At 29.4% G+C, this 27,543-nt stretch overlaps 4 protein-coding genes across 5 annotated transcripts in view; 1 reads left to right on the forward strand and 3 right to left on the reverse strand.

Moving 5' to 3' along the window:
* LOC113376998 overlaps nt 1-12,772 on the reverse strand; it is a 99,129-nt gene extending 86,357 nt beyond the window's left edge. Inside the window, exon 1 of the mRNA XM_026617151.1 lies at nt 12,554-12,772. Within this exon, the coding sequence (XP_026472936.1) occupies nt 12,554-12,599 (46 nt within the window). The 5' untranslated portion in view covers nt 12,600-12,772. The remainder of the gene's footprint in view (nt 1-12,553) is intronic.
* Nucleotides 1,475-8,282, forward strand: LOC113376999 (zinc finger protein 83-like). Its single transcript, XM_026617152.1, has 9 exons — nt 1,475-1,714; nt 4,333-4,524; nt 4,604-4,766; nt 4,934-5,159; nt 5,647-5,850; nt 6,388-6,555; nt 6,784-6,973; nt 7,519-7,729; nt 7,961-8,282. Exons 1-9 carry the CDS (start codon nt 1,607-1,609, stop codon nt 8,101-8,103), a joined length of 1,605 nt encoding a protein of 534 aa, XP_026472937.1. The 5' UTR covers nt 1,475-1,606; the 3' UTR covers nt 8,104-8,282.
* Nucleotides 12,773-13,883: 1,111 nt separating the features above from the next.
* On the reverse strand, nt 13,884-16,704 carry LOC113376485 (probable elongation factor 1-delta). 2 transcript variants are annotated; one of them, XM_026616417.1, is made up of 8 exons: nt 16,549-16,704; nt 16,307-16,409; nt 15,003-15,071; nt 14,840-14,933; nt 14,612-14,775; nt 14,293-14,362; nt 13,992-14,233; nt 13,884-13,922 (listed from the first exon to the last, which is right to left on the reverse strand). In XM_026616417.1, exons 2-8 carry the CDS (start codon nt 16,394-16,396, stop codon nt 13,884-13,886), a joined length of 768 nt encoding a protein of 255 aa, XP_026472202.1. In that variant the 5' UTR covers nt 16,397-16,409; nt 16,549-16,704. The 2 variants fall into 2 exon arrangements, with proteins under 2 accessions (XP_026472202.1, XP_026472203.1); XM_026616418.1 differs by lacking the exon at nt 15,003-15,071.
* A 4,029-nt stretch (nt 16,705-20,733) lies between these two features.
* LOC113375290 overlaps nt 20,734-27,543 on the reverse strand; it is a 49,455-nt gene continuing 42,645 nt past the window's right edge. The window contains exons 12-15 of the mRNA XM_026615230.1: nt 23,956-24,088; nt 22,993-23,195; nt 21,207-21,374; nt 20,734-20,925 (exon numbers count right to left, since the gene is read on the reverse strand). Of these exons, the coding sequence (XP_026471015.1) occupies nt 20,734-20,925; nt 21,207-21,374; nt 22,993-23,195; nt 23,956-24,088 (696 nt within the window). The remainder of the gene's footprint in view (nt 20,926-21,206; nt 21,375-22,992; nt 23,196-23,955; nt 24,089-27,543) is intronic.

The following is a 27,543-nucleotide window of genomic DNA, read 5'->3' on the forward strand; positions in this document are numbered from 1 at the left end:
GTTCGGCAATTGTAGTTTACAGATATTTGAATATCATTCTAGAATTTACATATTAGGAAAGACTTTCTAGTTTCATTGGAGATGTTTTTAATGCAAATAAAACTAGCTGTAAGTGGAATTCTGTCTTAAGGCAATTAGAGCATCGTGCCTTAAGGCAAATTGCTGGAACTTCCCGTACCGCAATTCAAGATTCAAGTAATTAAAAATAATCAAAAATAATAATCAATAAAAGTTCAATTCAATGATTTGAAACTTTTAATAGAATTTCGAACCATATTAAATCATTCTATCTTAAATCATTTATTCTGAACTTTTTTTCAAAGCAACCGTACTGCTTTAACTACATAAAGACGAAATATCAAAGCGCGTAAGTGCCGCGTCGCCGTCTAACGGATAAACATTGGTACGGAACCCATAGGAATGTAAACAAAATTTATACTTATTGTTAAAATCTCTATAAAATATCTGATAATTTGATGTTCATATGTCTAATGTTCATTTTTGACCGCAAAATTTTTTACATTCTCCTGATATCTCCAAAGTCGTTGGACCTGCCTTTCCAAAAATTTGAACAGTTCATTTAGTCAGTACAAATAAAATGTTTTGTGAATTATTCAAATCGGACGCTCCGTTCTCTTAAAAACAGTTACCGTTTTCGGCACTTTTTGCCCCGTATCTTCGGAACGGCTAGACCTGCCTCTGCCAAAAACTAATCAGCACGTCTCCTTATCAATACGAATCGAATGTTTTTTGAATTATTCAAATCGGTTGATCCGTGTTTCCAAAATCGTCGACGAAAATTTGTATCCGCACACACACACATGAACACACACACATACACACACACACACATACATCCACCCGTTCTAAGGTATGCCAAAATACTCAGAAACCTTTGAAACGTAAAGATATATAAAAATTTTCATTTTCGATTTTTTTGCGATTACTATAACTTGCCCAAAGGGAAGTTAAAAAGCAACAACAGATAAACTAGGTTTTTAGGAATAGTATGTGAATATTTAATTCAGTTTTCAAAAATAATTACAATTTTGAATTTGCGCCTGTTCTCGCGCCGCAAAGTATGAAATTTTATTAGCACATGGCGCCTAATAGATGGCATCACATGAACCTAAAATTCTGACATTGTTGACAAATCTGAATGACGTTTGAGGCAAACAAACTGAATGAAAACTATACAATAAATAAGTTTGAATATCAAATAACCAATTAGAGATTAATTCAAGAATTAATTAAAACAAATTAAATAAACGATAATAAGCTTGCATTAAATATTGGATTTTAAAGAAAATAGGTTATGTGCACAGTGTAAAGCTAAATAATTATAATTTGAATAATATTTAGCTTATAAACAAAACATACAATATTAACAGTAAATTTGGATTATGAAGCTTCCAACAGGTACTATTCGAAATCAGTGTTTTGAGAAAAACTTTAATTTCTTTAAACAATTTTAAACATGCTTGAAATATTTAAAATATACCAAGTGAAACATTTGACATATAATAGTACTATTAAATTTGACATGTAGCTTTTATTGGAATACTAATTAGCTTTAAATAATATTTGGTAAAACTACAAGTGAAAAATGGATGTGTACAAGACATTTTGCCGATTATGTGCTGGCGAAGATTCGTCCAATATAAAAATTGACAATGAATTGAAAGAATACATACAGAAATATCTACGGTTATATGTAAGCTATGTTTGATTTGTATATTTATTATAAAACTATATATATATATATATATATTTATGTAGTATTTTTAATCAATTTCAAATTGTTTTTAACATTTGCCACCAGATCATTTTAATAAAGTATATTTGAACATGCTCAAACACGCGCGTACAACTCATAAATAAAAATAAATATTTTGGAAATGTTGAAATCACATCTACATATATATAGTAGTCTGCGCGAAGGCAGGTCCATGGTATGAGAGCACCGCAATTCAATGATTCCCTTTCCCTACCTTGTTTATTATTTCCATTACCATTTTATTACCATTAGTCACTTTTTTAAACGTTTTTCATGTATTTTTCTTTCCAAACATCTGTTTTCAGGCTTCTTCCTGATCCCATGCTTCGCTTTTCAGTTACCTATATTTTCTCTTTTCGCATAAGTCTTCAATCGTCTGCATTCTTCTTCTTTCCATTCCTTTCAGTCCTTCTATTTTACCTTCGACGAGGTCGTATAGGAGACACTCTTTTTGCAGAACGGGTCCGATCCAGTTTCCTCATCTTTTCAGGATCGTGTTCAATAGAGTCCTTTCTTCGCCCCAAGACTTCTTCATTTATTATCTTGTCTGTCCACTTTATCTTCTCCATTCACCTCCAGCAACACTTTCTAAAACTGTCCAGATAGTTCTTGTCGGCCTTTCTCAAAGTCCATGGCTCTGATCCGTATATTGTTTAAAAAAAAACATTTTTTGCAGAGTAAAATACCAAAAACGTTGATTTTTGCGATATTTGTATGGGAGACCTCTAAGGGGAGGTCCCAGGGGGTGAACCATAGACATGGGTGAATCGGCCTTCCAAAGTAAATTGGGGTTTGTTATATATTTGAACGCGATTGGAGCACTATAAATGGGTTAAAAGGGAATTTTTCAAAATTCAATCCTTATCTTTGGGTCAATGCACGGATCAGAATTTATTTCAAAAGTATCGTTTCTTCAGCAAAGTATCTTATTTTGATCCTTAGTATCCGAAAATTATATGTGACTAAGTATCGAATTGCCATTTTTCCACTTTTCCACTTTTCCACTGTATCTCTGAAACCGATACGGCAAACCAATAGCCCTTCTCCAATGTGACTAGTGCGAATCAAATTTTTTTTTCTCTGGCTGACTGATCCGTTTTCGCGAAATCGTGGACAATACCGTATTCAAACATAGTACTGTTCATGTTATCGTGTATATTTATTTTTTCTGGAATATGCTAAAAACTGTGAAAATTATGATCGAACTCTATCAAGGACCGTGCATACTAAAAAGTGACATCATGAAGGAACATGACGGAAGACGATTTGCCCGACTTCGCATACCGGAAACGCTCTGGATCACGCTTATGGTTAACGTTCGAAACACAGTATGAAATTTTATCTGTGTGAAAAACTATAGTAGGCTTCTATAAATAAAATATATTCATAAGGATTTAAAAAAATACGTGGTTAACGCTATAAAATCGTCCTCTATTTAATTCTATTTGGTTGACGACTATGTAAGTGCGGCCATCACTCTTATAAGCATTCAATTGAATTTTTTGGTTTGTTGACGTAGTGCAAATGTAAAATACCTTTTGTAATAAATAATTGTTTTTTGATAGACTTTGTAGTTTTCGTTTGGCATACATTGAAAGATGGAAAATCAAATCAAACATTTTTATCATATTTTGCTCTCTAATTTCTGCGAAGGGGGAAAGGCATCTTAAGTTTACAAAAAGTTATGCGCTGTTCCTGGTGACAAAAAAACGGTACTGTGAGAATTGGTTTGCGAATATTCGTTCTGGTGATTTTTCACTCAAGACAAAAAAATACTCCGGTCGTCCAGTTAAAGTTCCCCAATCCACCCAAGGAGACGTCCATTAATTACGTGATCGTTTTCCAAGGATTTTGGACCCCCACCTACCTTTTGGTGATATGTGGTGGTACTTAAAATCACCCCTCTCCGCCACCAAACATCACGTGTATTTTTGTACCTAATAATTCTATAATTTTAAAAAAGAATGATTTCTTTTAAATTCAGGTAAAAAATAAATACTCGTGAAATCTTACTTACAATTCCAACAAAACGTCGATGCCATATGTAAAGTTTATTGTATATATATATATATTAGGGTGGTCCTTAAAATGGTCATTTTCGAATTTCCTTGCTCCCAGGGTCTCAAATGGCTCCAAATAGATAAAAAACAATTCTCTGAAAGTTTTAGCTCTTAATATTAACGTTTAGATAGAGCGCAATTCAATCAAAGTTTTGTATGGAAATAGCATGAAAAAATTTTCAAAAATTTTTAAAATGTTTTTTACATGTAATTTAGCGAACAAATAAATAAATAAAACCTATTCATTTGTCGCTAAGTTATACTTAAAACATTTTTTTTTAATTTTCAAATTTTTCTCCATGCTCTTTACATACGAAGTTTGATTAAATTGCGCTCTATCTAAACGTTAATATTAAGAGTTTTTTATCAATTTGTAACCATTGGAGCCCCTGGGAGCAAGGAAATTCGAAAATGACCATTTTAAGGACCACCCTAATATATATATATATATATATATATATATATATATATCTGTGTTATTTTAATTTTGACCAGATACAACCCAGTGACTTGTCTCCACAATTTGTATGCAAGATCTGTGTTGAAAAATTAGAATGCTTTAATAGTTTTGCTAGTCAATGCTTTAAAGTACAAAATTTTTATGACGAAATAATATCGAGAAATGTTATATCCGAATACGAACTCTCACTTTTAAAAAGCGAATTCAAGATAATAAACAGCAAACATGTAAGTTTTATTACTTATATCAGTTTATTATATACATAAGCACATAGTGGATATTTAATATTTATTGTATATTTTCAAGTATACTTCATCAGATGTTACACCGCTGCAAGAAATTAAAACAATATTGGAGGACAACAAGAACTTGAGTGGAGATTTGGATTACAATACAATAATAAAAACAGAAAATGAAAGTAACTCGAATGACAAATTTTATTCACCACCTATAGAAGAAAAACGAAAAAGTACGGATAATTCTACTAGTTATTTTATATCAAAACTTTTTTTTACTACTCTTATTAACATTATTATATTTTGCAATATTTAAAAATTTGTGTATCGATTTCTTTGTAGTTTCATTGCATCCAAATTTTGCTCAAAAATATATTGTGTGCTTCCTATATATTTTCAGGAGGAAGGCCGCGACGAAAACAAAGTAAAATTGGAACGCAAAGAATATCTAGGAAACGTCTAATATCTCATGATTTTAGTTCCGAAAACTCTGATGGCGAACATTATACTGAATCTGATGTAGTGTACACTCCTGATGAGGACAGAATAGACAACTCTTATAAGGAAAATGATCAATATGAAAATGAAAATAATATTGATTCAGAAACGAAATTTTCTCAGTACAAGTACGTTACTGTTGTCATGTTATTTTAAATATATTGTTATAAGAAAAGCTTAGGTTCAAAAATTAAATGAAACATTAAACATTACAAATTTATTCTGAAAAAAAATATATATATATATATATATATATATATCATACTTTGTGTTCAAAATATTGATAATTCAAATTATACTTCAAATTCAAATATATATTATATAGTAATATGAGTACCTGCAATGAGAAAGAAATTTCATAAGCAGACAGACTTTGGCATAATTTTATGACCGTTAACAACTCTACTTTTTTCGAATTGAGCTTATATAATTTTCTTTGTTACTATAGATTTAACTGTTAGTAGAAGTTCAATTTTTAAATATATTTTACATAAAAAGTTAAATTAAAGCAATGTCGTTGTTTAAATTTGGATGATCAGTAAAATATGCATATTTTAGTATATATTGCTTCGAGATTTGTCATAAACTTAAATTCATTTATTTTTGTTCTTTCAGGTGTGCAGAATGTGAAGAAATTTTTAATAAAAAGAGCCATCTAGCCGAACACATAAAAACGCACACATCTAAAGAAAAATATCCATATATTTGTTACCACTGTGGATCTCAGCACAGTACAGAAGTTAAATTAAAACGACATGAAATTGCTCACATACCGCAGGAAGAAAGGCAGATTTATCCGTGCCCTCATTGTGATAAAAGGTAAATGAAAGGTTCATCACAAGAATATAAACAGTTATGTATTATATGATGTAAATATTAACTCATTCAAGAACTAGGCTTAAATAAAATATTAATTCATATCATATCATCAATTAATATACTTATGAAAAACGTATTTACATATAAAGATATTAAAATGAGTGTATTCATTTTCCTAAGTGAATATTGAATGTTGTAGATCACCTATTACACTTACAAATATATTCAATAAGACATCCTGTAGTGCCTGTATTTTAAACTTTTATAATCATTAGATTCCGCAAACTTGTTTCATCATGCTTAATTAGGTCAATTTTATTATAATAGTTATACTTTACTCTACTGCTAGTATATTTCCACATAAAATTTAGTGTTTTGTACATCTGTTACAACTTCTTTAATATAAAATATTTTTTATATTATTTTCATAGGTAGTAATAAAAAAGTTATAAAACAATGTAGCCTGTACAAGTCAGAATAATTATAAACAAATAGAAGTACGTAAGTTTAATAACTGCTGTTTTTGTTGCATTTCAGGTTTATGAAACCGCAGGCAGTCGATGTCCATATCAAGTCAGTGCATTTGCAAGAGCGACCGTTTGTGTGCCATCAGTGTGGAAGAGCATTCAGTTCCAAAGGAACCCTTAATGAGCACTTATTGATACATACCGATGTTACGCCCTTTGTTTGCGATTGCGGTAAAAGGTATAAATTTTATTTATTAATAGAAGATTTTTCAAAAATTTATTGTGTCACCATATATCAAATATTAGCAGTATTTGGATATTATACTTAAGTATATAAGTTGACATAATAATTAAAAACAAATGAGGCAGTTGTAACATAATTTATATATAGATATATAAAATTTATTTGTGCTAGCTTTAGAAAGAATTATTGGCAGCATTACTTGAATCTTAATCATTTTTTCAGATTTAAAACAATTCATCGGCTGAAACTACATACTGATACACACCGAGACACGCAATACGAATGCCCTGTTTGTTTTTTGCAGTTAAATACCAAACGAACGTTAAGACAACATTTAGTGATTCACAAAGAAATCAGAGCGTATACTTGCAAGATTTGTCAGAAATCTTTTAAACGATACAAAGGTTTAAAGGTATTTGATATCATTCTAAAATTTTATTTTCTTATTCTTAGATTAATATCTGATATTCCAAAAAATAAGTAACATAAAACGTCTAACTATAATTGCGCCCCGCGCTTGAGCAATTCTAATCAGAATCTATGCCTTTCATGCATATGTAGGTTCCGTGCATTTCCGTGTTCAGTGTATAGCAACTGATTACAGTTGTCATCCACACTTAAAAAAATCAAACATATTTAGAACCGGAAATAGATCAAATGAAAAGTATTAAACAAATTAATTTAATTTATATAATTACAGATATCATAAGTATGTTTGAAAGACATATATAGAAATCACATTGATTAATTTTTAGTGAAAGCAAAAACTTTATTTTCAAAATAAACAGTCGAACATTTTGTCTAAATAGCTGAATATTATTTCTTATTGATTAAGTTGATTATGTATAAGTATAGGGAAGTAAATGCAACTAGTTTTAAGGCAAAATGCTATTTACAATTACTTTATTAATCTAATTAACGAATGATCAAATGCTCATTATCTATTACTATTTTCAGACTCATGAAATTCTCCACTCGGGAAGAAGACCATACACCTGTCCCTTTTGCGATCGTACATTCACAAATGGATCGAATTGCCGATCGCACAAGCGCAGAATGCATCCCAAAGAATTGGCCGAATATGAAAAGGCTCTCCAGAATACTAATGAAGACATTGGCAATCAAGATTCCGAGTCGAAAATTATAGTAAACCCTGGAATTGCACAAGGTAATGTAATAATAATAGAAGAAGCGTTATACCCAAAGGCACATTCTTGGTATATTTACTTCACTTTAATTTTACACATTTTACTGCTAATATCATCTAATTGAAGTAAAATCAAACTTTTGTTTTTAAAGAGTTTTCAGTAGTAGTAAAATGAAATGAAATGAATTCTAGAGATTTTCCATTTGAAACGTGAAATTGTTTGAAATGCTAAATATTATTCAATTTTTACAGGTTTACATGATCAAGATGCAAATGTGAATATGGCTCAAGATAACAATGTATCAATTTCTGATCTATCACATAGTAGTATACCAAAGTTTACCTTTGAAGATATCCCACGAGAAAATATTACCCAGGAAGGTAATATTTCTTAAAACAGATAATAAAATTATATACAAACTATTAGTTAAAAAATCAATTAAAACCGAAAATGAATTATTATCAATGATACAGTCAAAGGACAGAGCACTCATATTTGAAAAACTTGTGTTGTTTTTTACCTAGCAATAAGATTTACATTTTCTAGCATTGAATTGCTTACAGGAATTGATCACTTATATGTTAAAATATAAATGTTAGTATGTGATGCTAAAAACTTTATAGAAACATTCAAATGCAACAATATTATTTATTATGATGAAGTAATGATTTGGAAACTCAACATGTTTCAATCCGGGCAACATGTAAAGCTAGTATTATGACTGCCTCATGGTAAGCCTCGAGAAAACAAAAGCTGCTAAAACAAGCCATTAATGCCATAAAAGATAAATGAAAAATAACAATAATAATAATAATTCTAATATTTAGAGATGTATATTTTAGTGCAGAACTTATATGTAATGTATATAGTTAAATACCTTTTACGGCTGATGTGCCAAATGTGAGACTTGAAATAATTGGTCTTAAGTAAATGATAAGATAAATGAAAAATTAAATATAATGATAATAATGAATATGAAATTATAAAATTATGATATAATTTTCAAGTCTAAATGAGTCAGATCACAATCAGTAGTCAAAAGCATTAATTTAATCTCCATTAATATGATAAAACTGTATAAAATGGTTATTTTTAAATTTTGATTATATAGTAATTGGTAATAATAAAACCATAAATTCAAGCATTTATAACTCAGTCATCATTTATTGATTTCAAAGCTATTGATAAATGAAAATGTGGTAAAATGCTTGATGTAGTGATCTGATAAAAGCTATTAAATAAATCAAATTGCGTCAGGAGTAATGTTTTTGAAACAGGGTAATTTGTGATAAAAGAATGAATGAAGTAAAAGTTAAAAACAATACTCAAATAAATATGCAATATAATAAAATATCAACTACGAGTAAATTATTTTATGAACAATATGTTGAATCAAGTGTAACATAGTAAAAATAAAAATAGTAAATGTAACATTATATGTAATTAATGTTTCATAAAGTAATACTTAAACTACTTTTAATAATAAAATATATAATGGAGCATCTGCCTTTATAACTTTGCCAAGTTGTATATTGAGTCTTATTAAGAATTGCATATAACTAATATTTCCAGTAAACAGTTTACATTAAAATTCACTAATATTATTTCGATGTCATAAATTTGAAAAACTGCCTTGCATAGAATGAGTTTCAGTTTAACGTTTTATATACATTCAATTAGCAGTGAAAATGTCAATCACATATTGCAAAATTGCAATCAAATATGGTATAATAAACTTAATTTGCCAGAAAAAAATACTCACAAAGCTAAAGCTAATGTTTGCTACATTACATCATAAAAATATGTTCGGATTATTTTTAAAATAAAATGTTAATTTGTTTAGCACAAACTATACCTTAAATGAATGAAGTACAAGTTTAACATTAAATTAGTGGATTTTTTAATACTGATTACTAGTAACAAACGAGAAACACATGAGTTTCTTGTTAATTAAATTACCTCTATTAATTTTCACTTTATTGTTCATGTACATATGTATGTATAAATGTGTAACTGTTTATGAAATAAACAAATTTATAGTGAGAATATAGTTCAGAAATTCGTTTGTTTTCGAATAGTTTGTCAAGAGCAGGAGGCTTAGTGTGCCTTAACAAAAAAAAAAAAAAAAATTAATCATCATCTATTTGTGATCTGCCTTTTTTCAATGTGTTCAATACTTTTTAAACAAATAATATGTTTACAAAAACAATAGTATATCGCATTGCGTATAGACTATATATCGAAGCGCGTAAGCGCCGCGTCTTATGGAACCCATAGAAATGTGAACAAAATTTGTTGCTATTATTTAAATCTCTATAAAATATCTAATAATTTTGATGACGTGCATATATCTAATGATCATTTTGACAGCCAATGGCATTTTTTTTACTTTTTTCATTGGTTCTCCAAAACCGCTGGATCTGCTTTCCCACAAATTTGAACAGCACGAATTCGTTTCGTCAATACAAATTAAGTGTTTTTAAAACACTATCTCAAAAACTGAATTACCATTTTTGGCACTTTTTGCCCCGTATCTTCCAAACTGCTGGACTCGCCTTTGCCAAAAACTAATCATAGCGCGTCTCCTTACCAATGCGAATCAAATTGTTTGTGAATTATTCAAATCCGTTGATCCGTGTTCCTGAAATCGTCAACGAAATTTTGTATCCGCACACATTCATTTGTTTTAAGGTATGCCAAAATGTTCAGAAACCTTCGAAATGTAAAGATACGCTAAAATTTTTACTTTTGATTTTTTTGCAATTATTATAACTCACGGGAAGATAACAATATTTTTCTATCAGATTCTGAGATAGAGAACTTTATTCGGGCTGTTAAAAAAAATACGTAGTCTTGGTCGATATTTTCCCTCATATCGAATGAGATGCTGTGCTGATTACCCAGCCAAATAAATGCTCTTATCTATAAGCAAATGCTTGTAATCAATGATATTTTTAAATGCTTATATCTTTTTTAAATCATGTGATACTTATCTAAGTATTTAATATACATAAATATTGTTTGACATATTGTTTAATTGTAAAAAATTATTAAAGTTTAGACACCGTGCAATTGGTTTCCGAGCCTATAAGACCGGTTGCAATAATATTAATGAGCAATTATCAGTCATTCTGAGTAAAATAGTCGTCGAGATACATTTTTTTTTAATTAATAGTATCTGGTAAAGTATAGACAAACAAAATTTGGCATTAGTTTTATTGCGTACCAAAATAAAACAAAACATTTTGTTCGGAATTTCGAAATCTACATTTTTTGAAAATATCAATGTAAGATCAGTGTGTTTTTTCCTAATGTGTATTTACAAATTAAATTTTCTTTTTCATTACTGAGTTACATTACTTTTATTCCTTTTAGACATTTTTCTGAAAATTTATTTCTTGTTTATATATTATTTCCTTTATTATCAACTTATTTTTTTGACTTGTTACTATTTCTTAAAAAAATTCTTTGCATTATATTCTGTTCTTCATTATTGAAAGCAACATAACGATTTCACATTATCTGATTATTTTTAAAATAAATATTTTTTCAATTTTATTTATGTCTTTTTATTTTACATTACATTGCACACGGTGTGCAAAATTGCTTACGAATTGGTTGATTTCCATAGTAAACATGTTTTTTTATTAAAAATGAACAATATAAACAAAAAAAATTCGCTGCTGGGACCGCGTTCGAAAAAAAATCGCCGTCTCGAATGGGTTAAGCACTTGTTCCTTTTTCATTCAATGATTTATAATACTTAAATTGTGTGTCAAAAATAACGGTTTTTTCTGTTAGTTCTGTCCGTTGGTGGAATAAAATAAGATACATTTTTTCTTTCGCCAAGTAATTAATTGCCATTATTATTGCCGCGTGAGGCCAATTTGATAATTCCATTTTTGATGCGAAAAATTGAACCAGTGCTTGTTTAAACAATTGTCATCTTCTCCATTTTTTAAATTTGTGGCCATCATAATTTTTTTAAGGAAAATAATAAATAATATTTAGTGGTTGTAAGTAATACATTTTTGATCTCAATCAGTTATCATCCGGTTCAGAAAGACCTCTATTTTTGTTCCGAACATATACTTATTTATCCGAGTTTATACTTATTTATCTATGGTTCCGAGCAAGCAAAGATGAGAATATAACAGCTCGATCATCCAAATTTTACAGACTCTTTCATGCGGCATCCTATTAATTGAATACTTCCACAGCAACCCTATCATTCGAATATGGTCAGACGGTTCTGTTGAGTTGAATCAAGTTTTTCTGTGATTTCAGACGTTGTCAGAAAAGGATCTTGATCCAACATTACCTTAGCAACATCATCGTCGATCAAAGATTGAAATCGTCTGTTTCAATTTTTTCCACTATCTTTTGCAAATCTTATCAAAAACTGTACCTTCACCAAACCTTTCAATAAATTTCTACATGCTTCTATAGCATTGATTCCTTGTTAAAATTCGTATAATATGCAAGGTCGTAAACGAACTTTATCAATCGCCCAAGTTATAGATAACTATATTATAATATAGTTCCACACTTAAGACTAATGTGAATCAATTCTATTATAGCTTATTTTCTACGACAATATGATGTATACATTAAGCTGTCACGTATCAAGAGCTGATCACGCAATAAATATAAAACATGCAAAGAACGTGGCGAAGAAGACATAATTTTGGACATAACTTTCCGGTAGACCTAATATCCTAATATATTATTTCAAAGCTAAACACTAAATCGTTGAAGAATTAAAATTAATTTTTAATTCATATTAAAAATTACAATTAAAATGGGAGATATAGAAAGATGAAGTACGAACTTTGCTCGGTTACCTCCAACCAGCTTCCATTTCCAGTATTTTGGCCGGAGCCGGTCCATCACTCGTTCAGCAAATTTGTTTATTTTTTTTTTTCACACCATTTATTTTTTACGAATCGAAGTTCAATAACACGCTTAAAATTACACTAAATTAAAATTATGAATATATTATATTCCAATATTGTCTAGGAATTGCACTAACATAACCTCTAATAATGTTTATCCGCTCACCACCAAAGTTGAACAAAGACTACTAATACTATTCATACAAAATATACTTGTTCAAAAATGTGATTTAACTACATCAAGATTGTTATGCGACGTAACAATGAAATTATAGTCTATTTTAAATCAAATGTTAATTTCTATTTATATTAACTTTTTTAAACATTCGGCTTAAAGAGAGTTGTGCTTTTTATTACCGCATATGATACAAATGAGAAGCATCAACAGATTTGATAAATTTCACAGAAATGTGTTATAACACTATAAAAAATGTTACAAAATCAGTTGTGCAAAAAACAAATTTTAATTGAAGCATTCATGCAACTTTCATACAAACATTACTTAGTGTATAGCTTATTTTTGTAGGATTGATACTACTTATTTCCATTCACATACATTGGATATATTGAACACATACTACCGAATACCAATATCAATAATATGGCAGAACTTATGTACATTAGGGCGGTCCTTACTATGGACATTTCCGAATTTTATTGCTCCCAGGAGCTTAAATGCTTCCAAATTGATAAAAAAAAAAATCTAAGAGTTTTAGCTCCTAATATTAACTTTTAGATAGTGTGCAATTTAATCAATGCTTCGTACGAAAATAGCATGGAAATTTTTTCGAAAATATAAAAAATGTTTAAGCATAACTTAGCAACAAATGATTTAAAAGGGACAATTCATGTAATCTGTTATTGAAAATTCGACGCTATGCAAAACAGACTTTATAATTTACTTTGTAGAGCGTCGAATTTTGAATAAAACTCATTTATTTGTTCACTTATTGCAAGTTATATCTAAAAAACTTCTATAAAATTTTTGAAATTTTCCCATGCTATTTCCATATAAAACTTTGAATTGCAAAGACAATATTAGAAGAGCTAAAACTCAGAATATTTCTTTTTTATCTGTTTGGAAGCATTATAGCCCTTGGGAGGAAGAAAATTTGAAAATGTCCATATTAAGGACCACCCTAATGCACTTATATATACACTATAAGTATTAATTAAACCCAATTAACAAAAACAATGCTTTATTGTTTTAAAATAAGTCAAAACATAATTATATTTAATAATTAAAAGAATGTAAAGCATTTTGAACAGCAGATAAATCTTAAACTTTATTAAATGCTGCTATATCAACACTTTGAACCTGCAAGAATAAAACAAATATAAATTTTTTAGTATCTATGATCGGAATTATAAAGAAATAATATCATACATAGTCTTCAATTTTCTCAAGTTCCTCTTGAAGCCAGTCAATAGAAACTTTATCATCTTCTACAACACAAGAGATTTGTAGTTTATGAATTCCATATGCTAATGGCACAAGTTTAGCAGCTCCCCATAATAATCCATCAGTACTTATTGCACGGACTTGCTTTTCCATTTCTTTCATGTCTGTCTCATCATCCCATGGTTTGACATCTAATATAATGTTTGACTTTGCGATTAATGTGGGCTCTAAAAAATAAAAAAATATAGAATGCGCCGTTTAAAATTAGGTAATAAGACAAAATTACTTTTAGACTTTTTAGCATTATATGCTGCTAATCTTTCTTCCTTTAACTTTGCAATAGCTTCACTCTCTTCCTGCAAGTAAAGATGAAATAAGGTAAGTTAAAATAATAGTATTTAAATTAAAATATATTCAATTTTATTTAAAATACAGACATGATACTATGAGAGGGTCAATAAGAGAATAGTTACGCAATTATATGGATATAAATATGCAGTATACAAGTACTTCCAACTGATTATTTTAACAGAAAAGATGGCTGTTGAATAAATATGATGAAGCATTTTCAGTATGCATTGAAACAAAATAAGCGAAATCAGTACCTCTGAATCTGATCCAAATAGATCGACATCATCATCATCGTCTTTTGCAGGTGCAGCGGGTGTTGCAGGTTTAGCAGGGCAGACAGCAACAAATGGTTCAGATATTCTCATTGAACTGACTTGTGACAATAAACCATCAACAAGTTTTCTCAACTCACTAACCTCTGAATATTGATTTTTATTTTAATTTATGAAGCTTAATAGTTCCAACTCATTTCAAAAACAAACCTGTTCTTAATGCAATATTTTCTTTTTCTATATTTGTCAATCTGCCCAAAACTTCTGTGTTAGGTGCAGAAGCCATCGCTGCAATACCATCCATCTAAATAATTCATAGATTATTGCATGATTGAAACAAATTATATGCAATTTTTTCCTCTGTTCAACTTACACATTCTAATGAATTTTTAATATGTTGCCGAGCTTTAGCTACCTCTCCAGCGAGCGAACATTGGGAACCCTAGTAAACCAGTTTATTAGAAAAACTTAAACTTGGAATAAAGGTTGAAATATCTACCATCATTGTTTCTTAACCCTTTACAGGTAACAAATAACTAATACAAACAGAAGAAGCAAGATATTCATTTCATAAGTTCGTGCAAACAGCTGGCTAATTCAAACTCGAGCATAAATGTAGCAATTCCTAAAATTTATCATGCAAGTTGCGAAATACATTTTTTAGTAATTGATATTTAAAATTCTATTTTTGATGTGCAAATAAAATGACAAATACAGCTGAGTAAGTGGAGATAAGACATTAGTTTAAACATTTTTGAATCAAAAACCTATTTAATAAATATTAAATATTGTCACTGCAAATGAAGTTTGAACTGACTTTCAAATATTTCTGATAACTGTATATTACCACTCATAATTTTGCTTCATTGAACTTCTACAATTGTTTAATCTAAACAAATGAAGTTGTACATTCAGGATAAGATAACACAAGATATATATTACTTCTACAACTACACAATGAGAACAAAAGTTTAGCTAGTATAAAAATATAGAATATTAATAAAAATACCTGCAATACATTTGACTACAAGACAGCAACAAAATAAAGTTTATCAATTCCATAAAAAAGTCGTCATTTTTGAGTATAATTATTAGAAATAATTTTATTTCATATTAAGAAGTTAATATGAACTGTAGTGTTTCCTATAAGATAATTGTAGCCCTACGATTAAGAAACAATGATTTTTTCACAACATTGAAAATATATCAACTTTTACCTCAAGATTGAAATCATAGCAATGTTTCAAATTGCTCTTGTCAATTCGGTTGCAGGTTTCTTTTACTTCTTTTGAAGTAACTGTTATTTGGGAATCAATTTTAGTACAAATGTTAGGAGTCGTAGCTGGAGATTGAGAGGTAGTTTGGGAAGAAGGTTGTTTTGTTTGAACAGGCTCAGAATTCTCAACCAAAGACGAATTCTGATTTCGTTTTTTCTTATTTTTACGGGATTTTGAATTTTGGGTTGGTTTTGAGTTATCAATAGGGATTGTGCAATCTTTTGCACTGGAAGCTGGATTTTTGTTTTTAGTATTATCAAGGTTCACTGGCTTAGGTTGAACAGAAGGAACAGAGGATTTGGTTTTGGGCGACATTTTATCCGATTGAAAATGCAGCTTGAAAAGTAGGCAATAACTTTTATAAATATATGAGAATCTTGCCAAATATTGAGTAACATACCTTGGCCAAACGTTCGTAGTATTGTTTCTCAGCGTCATCGTACTTGTATTTGTCAAGCCATACCTTATCCATAAGAAGTGGGCAAGCCATTGCAAAATTTGGTCTGAAAGGTGAAAATATCGATTAGAGTTTTACACGTGTTAGGTTTTTCGAACTGTAGTAACTAACTAGTTTGTATTATTGAATGATGTATTAAATTACAGACAAACAAAATCTTACATAAGTTATCCAGAATTACTTACGTTTGATTTGTACAACGGAATAATGAAATCAGAAGAAATTCGAGTTGTCAATCGCTCGGAGAGTTCGCTCACGCCGGCAACAAAAATCTGATTGCCCCTTAGATATAAATATATGTTTAACGTAGACGTCGACCTCACGTGTAATACCATAGATGACGCTATAGAGATGTCATGTTTCATTTCATCGTAAACATGCCATGATGCCAACCCAACCATATGTTATAACCTAAAGCCGGCAGCAGACGATACTTGTTTATCTATGCGATACTGTATAATTGCATGATAAATGTGCAACCTGCGACTTGCACATGTATTTTGTAGCGTCTGTGGGATGTTTACGGCGCAACATGATAGACTGGTACAAGCATACTTTTCTTTTATCTATGGGTACAAGCATGAAAACTTTTCGATTATTTTAATCGCGCTCGATAATTTTAATTTTAATTCAAGTCGGCAAGTTAATTCGATGGCCGCGTGTGGCAGCACATGTCCCGTTTTTGTTTTACTTTGTAGCGGATACATAATTCAAATTTATGAAGATATCAACAATTAAAAGTATTTAAATTAGCTCTCTGAACACTTTGAATTCTCTTCTGATGCTGTAAAAATATAAATTAATAAAAAAGATATAATTTCAAGTTATGTATTGACGTTTCTTTGACATTTTTGATATGCTTGCGCAAATACTTGAGCTGTCTGTGCGCACTGTGAAAATACGCTTGAGGTACGCTTGGTTGTGCATTCATTCACTTGCACATGTATACAGTGTTTCTCAAGCCATTGCGACAAATAAGAATTTCAACTACAAACCCGCCTAGTTTGAACCACGTTCGAACACACTAAAGCCCTCGTAAAGGCATTAACGATTGTAAACATTAAGGGATTATGTATGTATATATTATTGAATATATATTCTTGAAATGAATATTTGCTGCCAAATATATATATATATATATATATATATATATATACATACATATATATATATATATATATATATATATATATATACAAAAAACTTTTTAGCAGGCATCCATCAAGATAATAGAAAGAAAACTAAGATATGTTTCTTAAATTAAATTTAATAGCTCCATACGTTTTAAGTTTCTAATTTGACTCTTCTTCAGTTGAAACAAAACTACAAAAAGTGGCAAAAGAGAAATATTTAAATTTAACATAAGATAAATCTAATATAAAAATATATAGTGTAAGAATGAAATGAAATAAAATGTAGAAAACTTACCACACAAGTAATAAACACAAACAAAAACAAGTCAAAACGTCATATCTCGAAGAATGAAATACGAATGCAGTGGAAATAGCAAACATAATCTTCTTTTATCTATAATAGCAAATGTCAACATTTATAAAATTTTAAAGCCCGTAAGTTTTTCTTTCTAATAAGTAAGATTTTTGTTTCTTGTTTTATCAGCATATTTATCACTACCTGAAAAATTAATACATATTTTTGAATATTTTTTTAACTCATCTTCAGTGCGAATATGTATATATAAATAATTTTAAAAATTACAACATTCACAAACACAAATAAAAGAAATCCGTTCCATTAACATTGTGAAAAAAATATTGTTTTAAAAATATAAACTAAATATGAAGAACAATACTTAGATTGTTATTATTTATTGTAGTAATATAACACTTATATTGCTTGATTTTACTTATTCGGGCCAATTCTGCTGTAAAATAGACCAATGTTTTGGCAAGGCTATATTACGCTGCGTTTTTCATATAAAATGGTCAAAATGCTATGTGGTTGCTGTGCAGTCAGGCATTTTAGATTTAAAACTTAATCTAGGAAACGCACAAACGTCAAAATAAATCTGAACATGAATGCATCCTTCTGATATGTCATAATAACATATGACTGAAGTTACATTTTATGTATAAAACTCCTGATCGCACAGCAAATACATATTATTTTGATAGTTTTGAGTATAATTTTATAAGAAAAACGCAGCGTAACATAGCCTTGACAAAACATTAGTTTATTTTGCGGGAGAATTGGCCCGTTAGTTTAATATAATGTCACGTTTAACCTGAAAACAGAAATTTATATGTAAAATAATGATACTAATAAAATGCACATTTTGTAAAATAGTTTTATCAAAAATTATAAATTATTACAATTATTTTACTTACTTTTACTACTATATACATACATTAACATCTAAATAAATACCAAGTTAAAACATAAATCGCATTTTAAAATCATAAACTTAATTTTTGTATTGGCTTATATCTAAGGACGACCAAAAGTAATAATTTATATTATTTGTATTTATATTTACAGTCTTGCATTAGTAAATATGTATTTACCTTCATGTGCTGTTTATTTTTGCCTGCAAAACTAATTTACTTAATTATTCATGAAAATTAACAACTTTCAGCATCTAATAAAGTATGAAATTAATGCATAGTGTATATGCAACTTAGCAAATGTTTGATCTTATAATTTTATCTATACAAGGTTTTATGACCAATAATATAAATTTAAAATATCAGCGAAATCGTGCATAATTAATATATATATATATATATATATATATATACATATATATATATATATATATATATATTGAATACTGTTGAATAGTTATTGCGTTTTCCATTTGTAAAATTTGCATTAATGGCATTTACTTCAGGTAGATCATGAATTGATTCCAGGCGATGATTCTTCGAAATCATTAGAAAAATGCTATGAAGGCAGCGGCAGGGCTAGGCGAAGGCAACTATTGCGAACGCAGATATTAAACATCAAAGCATTCGAAATGTACTGATGATAAATCTGCACATTAGCTAAAAACATAAAATATTTGACTCTTTAAGTTAAGTATCTTATGAAAAATTGTCCATGTTTCCCAATGATTCATGTCTAGTCATAGAGATATTTTAAAAATTCAATAACTTGTCTAAATGTAGACATATTAAAAACCGTGTATATTTATGAGAGATGAGAGATTAGATTTATTTCAGAGTAAGTGAAGTCGATTGCTTTTATTTATGAACTCTGTTAAAACATAATACTCGAAAAAACTATGTGATTTTTTAATTCAACTAGAAAATTTTTTTGCGCTGATTGATTACTGATTATACTGTCCTGTATAATTATCAAATTAGAGGGCTATTTGTAATGGGGGTAAGTATTAACATGCGTTTTTCAATAAGATCTTTAATGATATTGAAATTCATTTTTCAAATGTAATATGAAATTGTTCATCATAAAACTTCGGTTTGCATTGTTATTATTGACTAATTTCAAATTTTATATATGTTATTCCTTTTCAAATTTATCAATCTTTGATAATGTATAACAATTTTTGTGATTGCTAAATTCACATCTGGAATAAGTTGAAACAACATATGACTGAAGTTATATTTTATGTATAAAACTCCTAATCGCATAAGCAATTACATGCCATTTGGGGCTAGTTGTAACATACAAGAATTATATACAGATTAAAGTGAAGAAGATTAAATGGCCCGTATAGTCTGTAAGATGTGGGCATATGAAAATTGTGTTATATGTAACTTGTGTTATATCTTTTATTTGTATTATAATAACAATTGCAGTTACGTTGATTTACGATAAAAAGTTATATTTACTTAGAAAGAATTCAATTTTTTCAAAAGTAAGTGAAAAATAAATTATCAGAGGTATTATAGTTATTTTTTGTCGTTACTATTTTACTTTTTCTAGCAAATTATTAAATATGAAATAATGAACAATAGTTGTGGAATTATTTCTATCTGATTCGGTAAAGAAATTGTTACAGCAACTATCTACAGTTTTTCGTAAAAATATACTCAGTAGATCTATTAATTAAAAAAAAACTGGTACAACCAGCCCCTAGACCTAGCTTCGGTCGACAAGGCCATTTAATAGCAAATACATCAAAATGTTATAAACTTTAATTAAGAAAGATTTATACCGTATCTCGTAATAATGAAAACGTATTTACATTTAAGAAAGAAATATATATTTTTAGTACTTTAGTATTTAGAACAGTCGTTCTGACCCTTCGGAGAGTGTATGGTAAATACTGGTAATGTTAAAGTTAATCGCAAAATTAAATTTGTGGCAACCACTACGCTTCAAATGCCTTATAAGGGCATCACAATTTGAGTCTATAATGTTAAAACAATAAACTCACATTCGTTTCATTCTCAAGCGCCCGTACGAAGTCCTGTAGATATATAATTTTTAATAAGTAATCCTAAACCAGGCGATTGTAAGTATTGCTTGTTTTTCCTTATTCCACTAATAATATCGGCTGCCACATCAGCCCGCGTAAAATGCTTCCATTTGGTTTTTCCTACGGTTTGCTCAGCCACTGCTCGTACTCGAGTCAGACGAACCTGAATATGTAATGCTTTCAAAATATCACAATAAAATTACTGTGTTAAGTTTGAAATTAGATAAAAAATAATGCAAATGTCAGCAGCATATAGAAAATTGATGTGCTAGAATTGCAATGCATATGTTAGAAAAATGTCAAACAGGTGAGAAACGAAGCTGATAAGGTTGGTTTAGTGAGCGCAATAAATAGACGCTAGAATGATTGTATCCAGTTTCTATTTTTGAAGCATTCATGTTAATAGCATGAACTAGAAGTTCAGCTAATGATAAATTTACACACCTGACAATCTGTACGGCGCAATTCCCTTAGTAGCGCCTCCGCTAATTGTTCACCGTCGGGTCGCCTCGCTATTCTGCCAGCCTCAGGTTCTTGAATAGGATAGGCAGACAGCGTGACTAGATGTCCGCTGTCGCGAGATAACATCAGCGGCAAAAACGCCAAAGCTAACTGTAACATTACCTTTTTAATTGATGATTAAAGGATAACAATGACGACATTCGACAAAAAACTACATTTAGTAAACGCATTGTGCCAAAAAAGCAACTGTTACTAGTACGGAATGTGCGTTATATGATTTTTCTAGCGCATGGTGAATGCAAGTCCTGCAGCTTCAGAGTTACGGCGGAAAAGGAGCTGAAGTCAGTCATTTCAGGGTATTCGAGATAAACATATTGAAATATTAAAATTAGTATAGTGTTTTGATACCATATATTCCTTTTTTGAATTCAACGTCAGTAAAAAAGAATTTTCAAAATAGTATACCTTTTACTATCCTTTATAAGTATATCTTTTAAGGGGACGTTTATGTGATTTTTACAAGCATGTTTTAAACTGCCCCCTCTCTCTTTGTGATACTTGTTGATATTTAAAATTAACCCCCCTCTACTCTACCAAAACCCACGTGTACTTTTAGCACCTACAAACAAACGAAATTTTTTCAAAAAAAAATGCACGCGATATTTTAATAGAGACTCTCTGCCCCTTATAATATTTCGTAAATTTTTATCAAACATCTTTATCTTTTAACAACTTTTAACTTTATCAATATTTAGTCTGAGCAAGGGTTGTTTTCGCATTTTAACTGCAAAGGTTAATATGTGTTTAGTTATTTATACTAATTCACATTCTAAAAAAGCTTGAGAATTGCTGGCATATACAACATATTGCAATTATTTGTCACGTACAATTTCTTAATTTAATCTTCTTTCCAAGACTGGTAGTTTTATGCACACAACATGAATAACTATCCATAAACACTTGAATTGCTGATAAATTTTATTATATAACGATATGTGCCGAGTTATTTTTCGCCATTTCCATAAATATCTTAGATTTATATATAAAAATTGCAGAACGTCATTAAAAGAAACATCCGTCATAACAAAAATATCAATAAATGTTTCATAATTGAATTTAAATCACTCTAATTATTTTAAGTTATACTTTTGCTAAGATAATTATTATATAACATACACCTCATTCACCATATTTCACGGATAATTAAATTGCTAGGCGATAATTTGAATAAAATATACAATCAACAATAAATGATAATTTATGCAGAAACCTAAGAAATAAAAAAGAGATGTAACTCGCACATTGTTCCGTACTATTAATTATAATGGTATGAACATTAATGAAATATATTATCACACATTATTAATATATACTAAAAATAAATGTTAAAATTCTTCATTCGCGCAAAACAAATTACGCGCAAAACAAGATACTTTTCAGTATTGTGAATAACGTTTTATCGAATCGATAACTCAAAAATTAAAATAAAGGATAGTTTTATGATTGAGTCAAAACTTTGTTTTATGGGAAAAATATTTCAACAAATATAATCGAAATGAACCAAGTGAATTACAGAAAAATATTTTCACGACTCCATAAAAATGAATGACTTTTACTATGAACTACTTATATCATCTCATACAATTCTTAGGCTGATGTAGTGCTTTCCATGTATGTAACCTTCAAAATAAAAAAAAATACAAATTCTGAATAGCATATTCACAGTACTATTCAGGAACCTCTTGAATGATTCTGAAAACATACTTACACTAAAATGTGACATAAGGTCCTTATTAATAGAATCTATGGTTGCTGCTGCACTTTCTGTTCCATGAGATGAATTTTGTATTAATCCTTCCCCAATGATCAGAAAATCTACACGTTCATATTTTTGGGTTATTTGTGCACAGAGCTGATTTGCGTTAAATGCCTCCTTGGACCATACAAAACTGCTTGTACTCGGATCACCGCCTGCAACATGTTTCTCGCCATATACTATAATTTTACGATACTAATTGCAAAATATGTACACAAAAGATGGAAAATCAAAAGTGAGTATTAAATTATCAATTGATATCACTATTGCCCACCTTAATGAATAATATAAAGCTATAAAGAGCACTTTTGGTTTGTATAATAATATTTGCCAATTTAAGTATACGATACAAAATGAAACAATATATAGGGGAAGTACGGACAAAATGACATGGTGTCTTGTTTTTTAGCGATATTTATTTAATGACATTATAACCAGTTTCATAGTTATACTATTGAATCATTAACTATCAATAACATAGTCGTTTAATTAAGTAGGAACTATATGTAATAACATATTTATTAAGCAAAAAAACAACTAAGTAAAAATATTATTTTGCCCATATTGTACGGACAAAATGGAATATAAGGTAAGGACATACTGAGATACTAATGATCAAAAATAAAGCATTTGGTCCTCTTTAGAAAATTGGTACATGACGCATGATACCAAAAGGAACAAACCATACATCGTAACATTCGTAACCGACCTTTGCCGGGTTTAGAACTGGAAAAGAAGTCTTTATAATAAATGGATCTACTTTTTACCGGTGGATCCTTTAGACAGTTTTTAGAATTTATCAATTTTATTTTTTATTGAACTCGAATGAACTACCCTATAGTTCTTGCAAAATTGTACCATGTTGTCATAGACCTCATAATACATATGTATTTTCTTTATGTTTCCTAAATATACCTAATGAACGGATATCAGCAGCGAGCGCGTCGGCGCATGCTGCTGAATTGTCGACGCAGGCGACCAGGCAGCGGTGCCGGACGGACAGCTCGGTCGCCAAGGTCGCGACCAGCGGATGAGAACAGTTCGTTACCTGCAATTAAAACATTTAGTTAATTCAATTAATTGAACAACAATCAATTTGAACAATACAATATGATATAGTAATACTTTGCTTAACACGAGGTATACGAGTACATCGCATCAAAGTAGAGCGTAATGCGAAACGCTAAACAAAGCTATCTTTAAATGGAAATATTGGGATTAGGGAAAAATAGCTAGGAAATTGGTTAGGTATTAATTTTAAAAAGTATGTTTTTTTTTTAATAAAAATTAAACATACCATTTATTTCTTAAAGTCCAATTTAATACCTTGCAAGAATAACAACGAAATATAAACTAGTGGTGTAAGGCATAGTGCCTTAAGGCAAATTGCTGATACTTTCCGTACCGTAACAAAATGATCGAGGAATATTAAATGTTTTCATATAGATTTTTATAAATATTGTAATATTGTATAATATTTATAAGAATTATATAAACTGAATTATTTTCAATACACAAAAAAATTGAAAAACTAATGGGGCATGGCATCGTGCCTTAAGGCACATTGCTGGAACTTCCCGTACTAATAATTATTTTCTTTTTTTGAACAAAACATTTTCGAAAAAAAACTTTAAAAAAATTAGATTTTTGAGAAACTATACAACTTTGACAAAAATTTACCTTTTTGAAAAAAAGACTTTTTGAAACAAAATGTTTTCTTTATTTTGAAATATTTGGAAATTCTGAACTTTTTTTCAAAGCAATCGTACTGCTTTGACAGCATAGAGACAAAATATCAAAGCGCGTAAGCGCCGCGTTGCCGTCTAACGGATAAACATTGGTACGGAACCGATAGGAATGTAAACAAAATTTATACTTACTGTTAAAATCTCTATAAAATATCAGATAATTTGATGTGCATATGTCTAATGACCATTTTTGACCGCCAAATGGCTTTTTTTTTACTTTTTTCACTAGATCTCCGAAACCGATAGAACTGCCTTCATAAAAATTTAATCAGTTCTTCATCTTGGCAATACAAGTAAAACGTTTTTTGTTACCGTTTGTGGCACTTTATGCCCGTATCTTTGAAACGGCTATACCTGCCTATGCCAAAAACTAATCAGCACGTCTCCTTATTTAGAGCAATCGATTGTTTTTTGAATAATTGAAATCGCTTGATCCGTGTTCCCGAAATCGTCGACGAAAATTTGTATCCGCACACACATCCGCATACATCCATTTTTTTCTAACAATAAGTTATGCTAAAATGTTTAGAAGGTTTTGAAACGTAAAGATATATAAAAATTTTCATTTTCGATTTTTTGCGATTACTATAATTTACCCTACGGGAAGTTAAAAACTAGTAGTGCATGGCATCGTGCTTTAAGGCAAATTACTGGAACTTCCGACCCAAAAATTATTTAAAAAAAAAAACGTAAAATTTTTTTAAAACTTTAAATAAATTAAATTTTTGAGATAAACAAAACCCATACAAAAAAACATACATTGTACGTATTGAAATCTCTATAAAATATCCGATAATTTGATGTGCATATGTCTAATGATCATTTGTAGCGTTTTTTTTTACTTTTTTTTATCAGCCTTTCCAAAAATTTAATCAGTTCTTCCTTTCGTCAATACAAATAAAATATTTTCTGAATCATTCAAATCGGATGCTCTGTTTTCTCAAAAACTGAATTGCAATTTTCGACATTTTTCACCCCGTATTCTCGAAACGGTTGGACCGGCCTTTATCTAAAACTAATCAGCGCGTCTCCCCATCAGTAGGAATCGAATATTGTTTAAACAATTCAGTTCGGTTGATTTCAAAATCGTCGATAAAAAATTGGATCCGCACACACACACACATACATCAATTTTTTCTAACAAGAAGAACCCGCGCATTGCTCGTCTCGGGATTTTGATGAAATTTGGCACAGTTGTAGATTTTATGCCCAAAATGACCATGGTAAATCATTAGAGGCCTATGAAAAGCGGTTTAATTATAAAAGGTATGCCAAAATGCTGACAATGTATCAGAACCTGCAACAGAAAAGATTTTGTTTTCCAGTGAATGCGAAAATCTTTTTATCTAGCATCAATATTGATATATACAAAATTATATAAACTCTATTCATGATAATAAGATCAATTATAAAATTCTATTTATGATTAATAATTAATATATAATTATGATTAATAATTAATAGTTTATCAACACACAAAATGTAAATAAAATTATGTGAATATGTGAATGGCTTAATCGAAAGATCCATAGTCACTTAAATAAATAAATAAAAAGAGTGTGCTATACTAATTCAATACTATTTATTTGTTCGATTGAAAACAATAAACCCCATACCTACTGTAATTGAGTCTGCGAAAAATCTAATTCATTATTGTTATAGAAGAGTATATTCGAATTCCCAGCAAACTTATCTTAAGGAACGATTTCGAGTAGAAATTGGACATTTTTCGTTATAATATTTATACTTTGCATACGAGTATACTTACAAATACTGTAAATGAAACAGAAATATTATTAGATACGGTAACTTTTGAAATAGAGAATTATTTCTACCGTTATTACCGTGTATAAAATGCCGACAGATCTATTGCATGTAATAAGTAAGTATACTTATGATAAATTACACATAAACAATTGTTCATGTGCAATGACGTTTAACATTTAGAGAGCTTTTACATATGAACGGCAATAAGCAAATTGTTAGTATTATTTCAATAATAAACAAAAGCTTCAGTCATTTCATAAAGCAATACAAGCCATTAGCAAGACTTTTAGTCCTTTTTCTTTATTTAATAAAAGAAATATACAGGACAGATTGTTCGGAGATAAAAATGTAAAGTGATCATAAGCGCATTATTTTGAAATTGTAGCAAAGACAATAGTACTGAATATGTAAATTTAAAATAATTTAAATAATTTAAAAACATATAAGTATTTTAAATTGTCATCAGCCAATATTTACAGTTTGACAATGGGTAACTTTACAAATAATTTAAAACAATCGTTAATTTTATATTTTGTTCAATAATTATACTTGAGTTGGCATAGGTAAAAAAATAGGGTTTAAAAAGTCTGCGGGTAAAAAGCTCCACGACCAATATCTCAAAACAAGTAAAATTAAGAATTTTTTAACAAACAATATTTGAAAGTAGAAGGCAAAATATATGTAATCAGCCATCGACTTAAATCAGACAGCAAAAAATTTTTGTTGTTGTTAGCTTTTTTGGTTGTAATCACTGTTGTTTAATAAAAACTAAGTATACATCATTAATTGTTTCAGAAGATGTATTTTATTTTTTTATGTAGATTCGTATAAATGTTTTATTGTAACTTTGATAAAAAGCTTACCAGTGGGTGGGGTTGAATGAAAAGGGGCCAATTAAACCTATACCCGGGCAAAGAGTAAACAATAAAAAACAATTTTCCAGAAATATGTGAATTAATAGTTATTCTAATTCTGTTGATTACTATTT

This window comes from Ctenocephalides felis, unplaced genomic scaffold (genome assembly GCF_003426905.1).
Source record: "Ctenocephalides felis isolate EL2017-DRISC unplaced genomic scaffold, ASM342690v1 CF-g0.4_SCAFFOLD_01886, whole genome shotgun sequence".
In the NCBI taxonomy this organism is placed as follows: domain Eukaryota; kingdom Metazoa; phylum Arthropoda; class Insecta; order Siphonaptera; family Pulicidae; genus Ctenocephalides; species Ctenocephalides felis.

Excerpts from the sequence above, each read along its gene's own strand:
- LOC113376485 (XM_026616417.1), bottom strand. The coding sequence starts at position 16,396 with ATGGCTTGCCCACTTCTTATGGATAAGGTATGGCTTGACAAATACAAG. Across the intron at positions 15,072-16,306 it reads ACTACGAACGTTTGGCCAAG|GGTTCCCAATGTTCGCTCGC; the intron begins GTATGTTACTCA and ends CTGGTTTACTAG. Across the intron at positions 14,934-15,002 it reads TTAAAAATTCATTAGAATGT|ATGGATGGTATTGCAGCGAT; the intron begins GTAAGTTGAACA and ends TGAATTATTTAG.
- LOC113376999 (XM_026617152.1), top strand. The coding sequence starts at position 1,607 with ATGGATGTGTACAAGACATTTTGCCGATTATGTGCTGGCGAAGATTCG. Across the intron at positions 4,525-4,603 it reads AGATAATAAACAGCAAACAT|TATACTTCATCAGATGTTAC; the intron begins GTAAGTTTTATT and ends TATATTTTCAAG. Across the intron at positions 6,974-7,518 it reads AACGATACAAAGGTTTAAAG|ACTCATGAAATTCTCCACTC; the intron begins GTATTTGATATC and ends TACTATTTTCAG.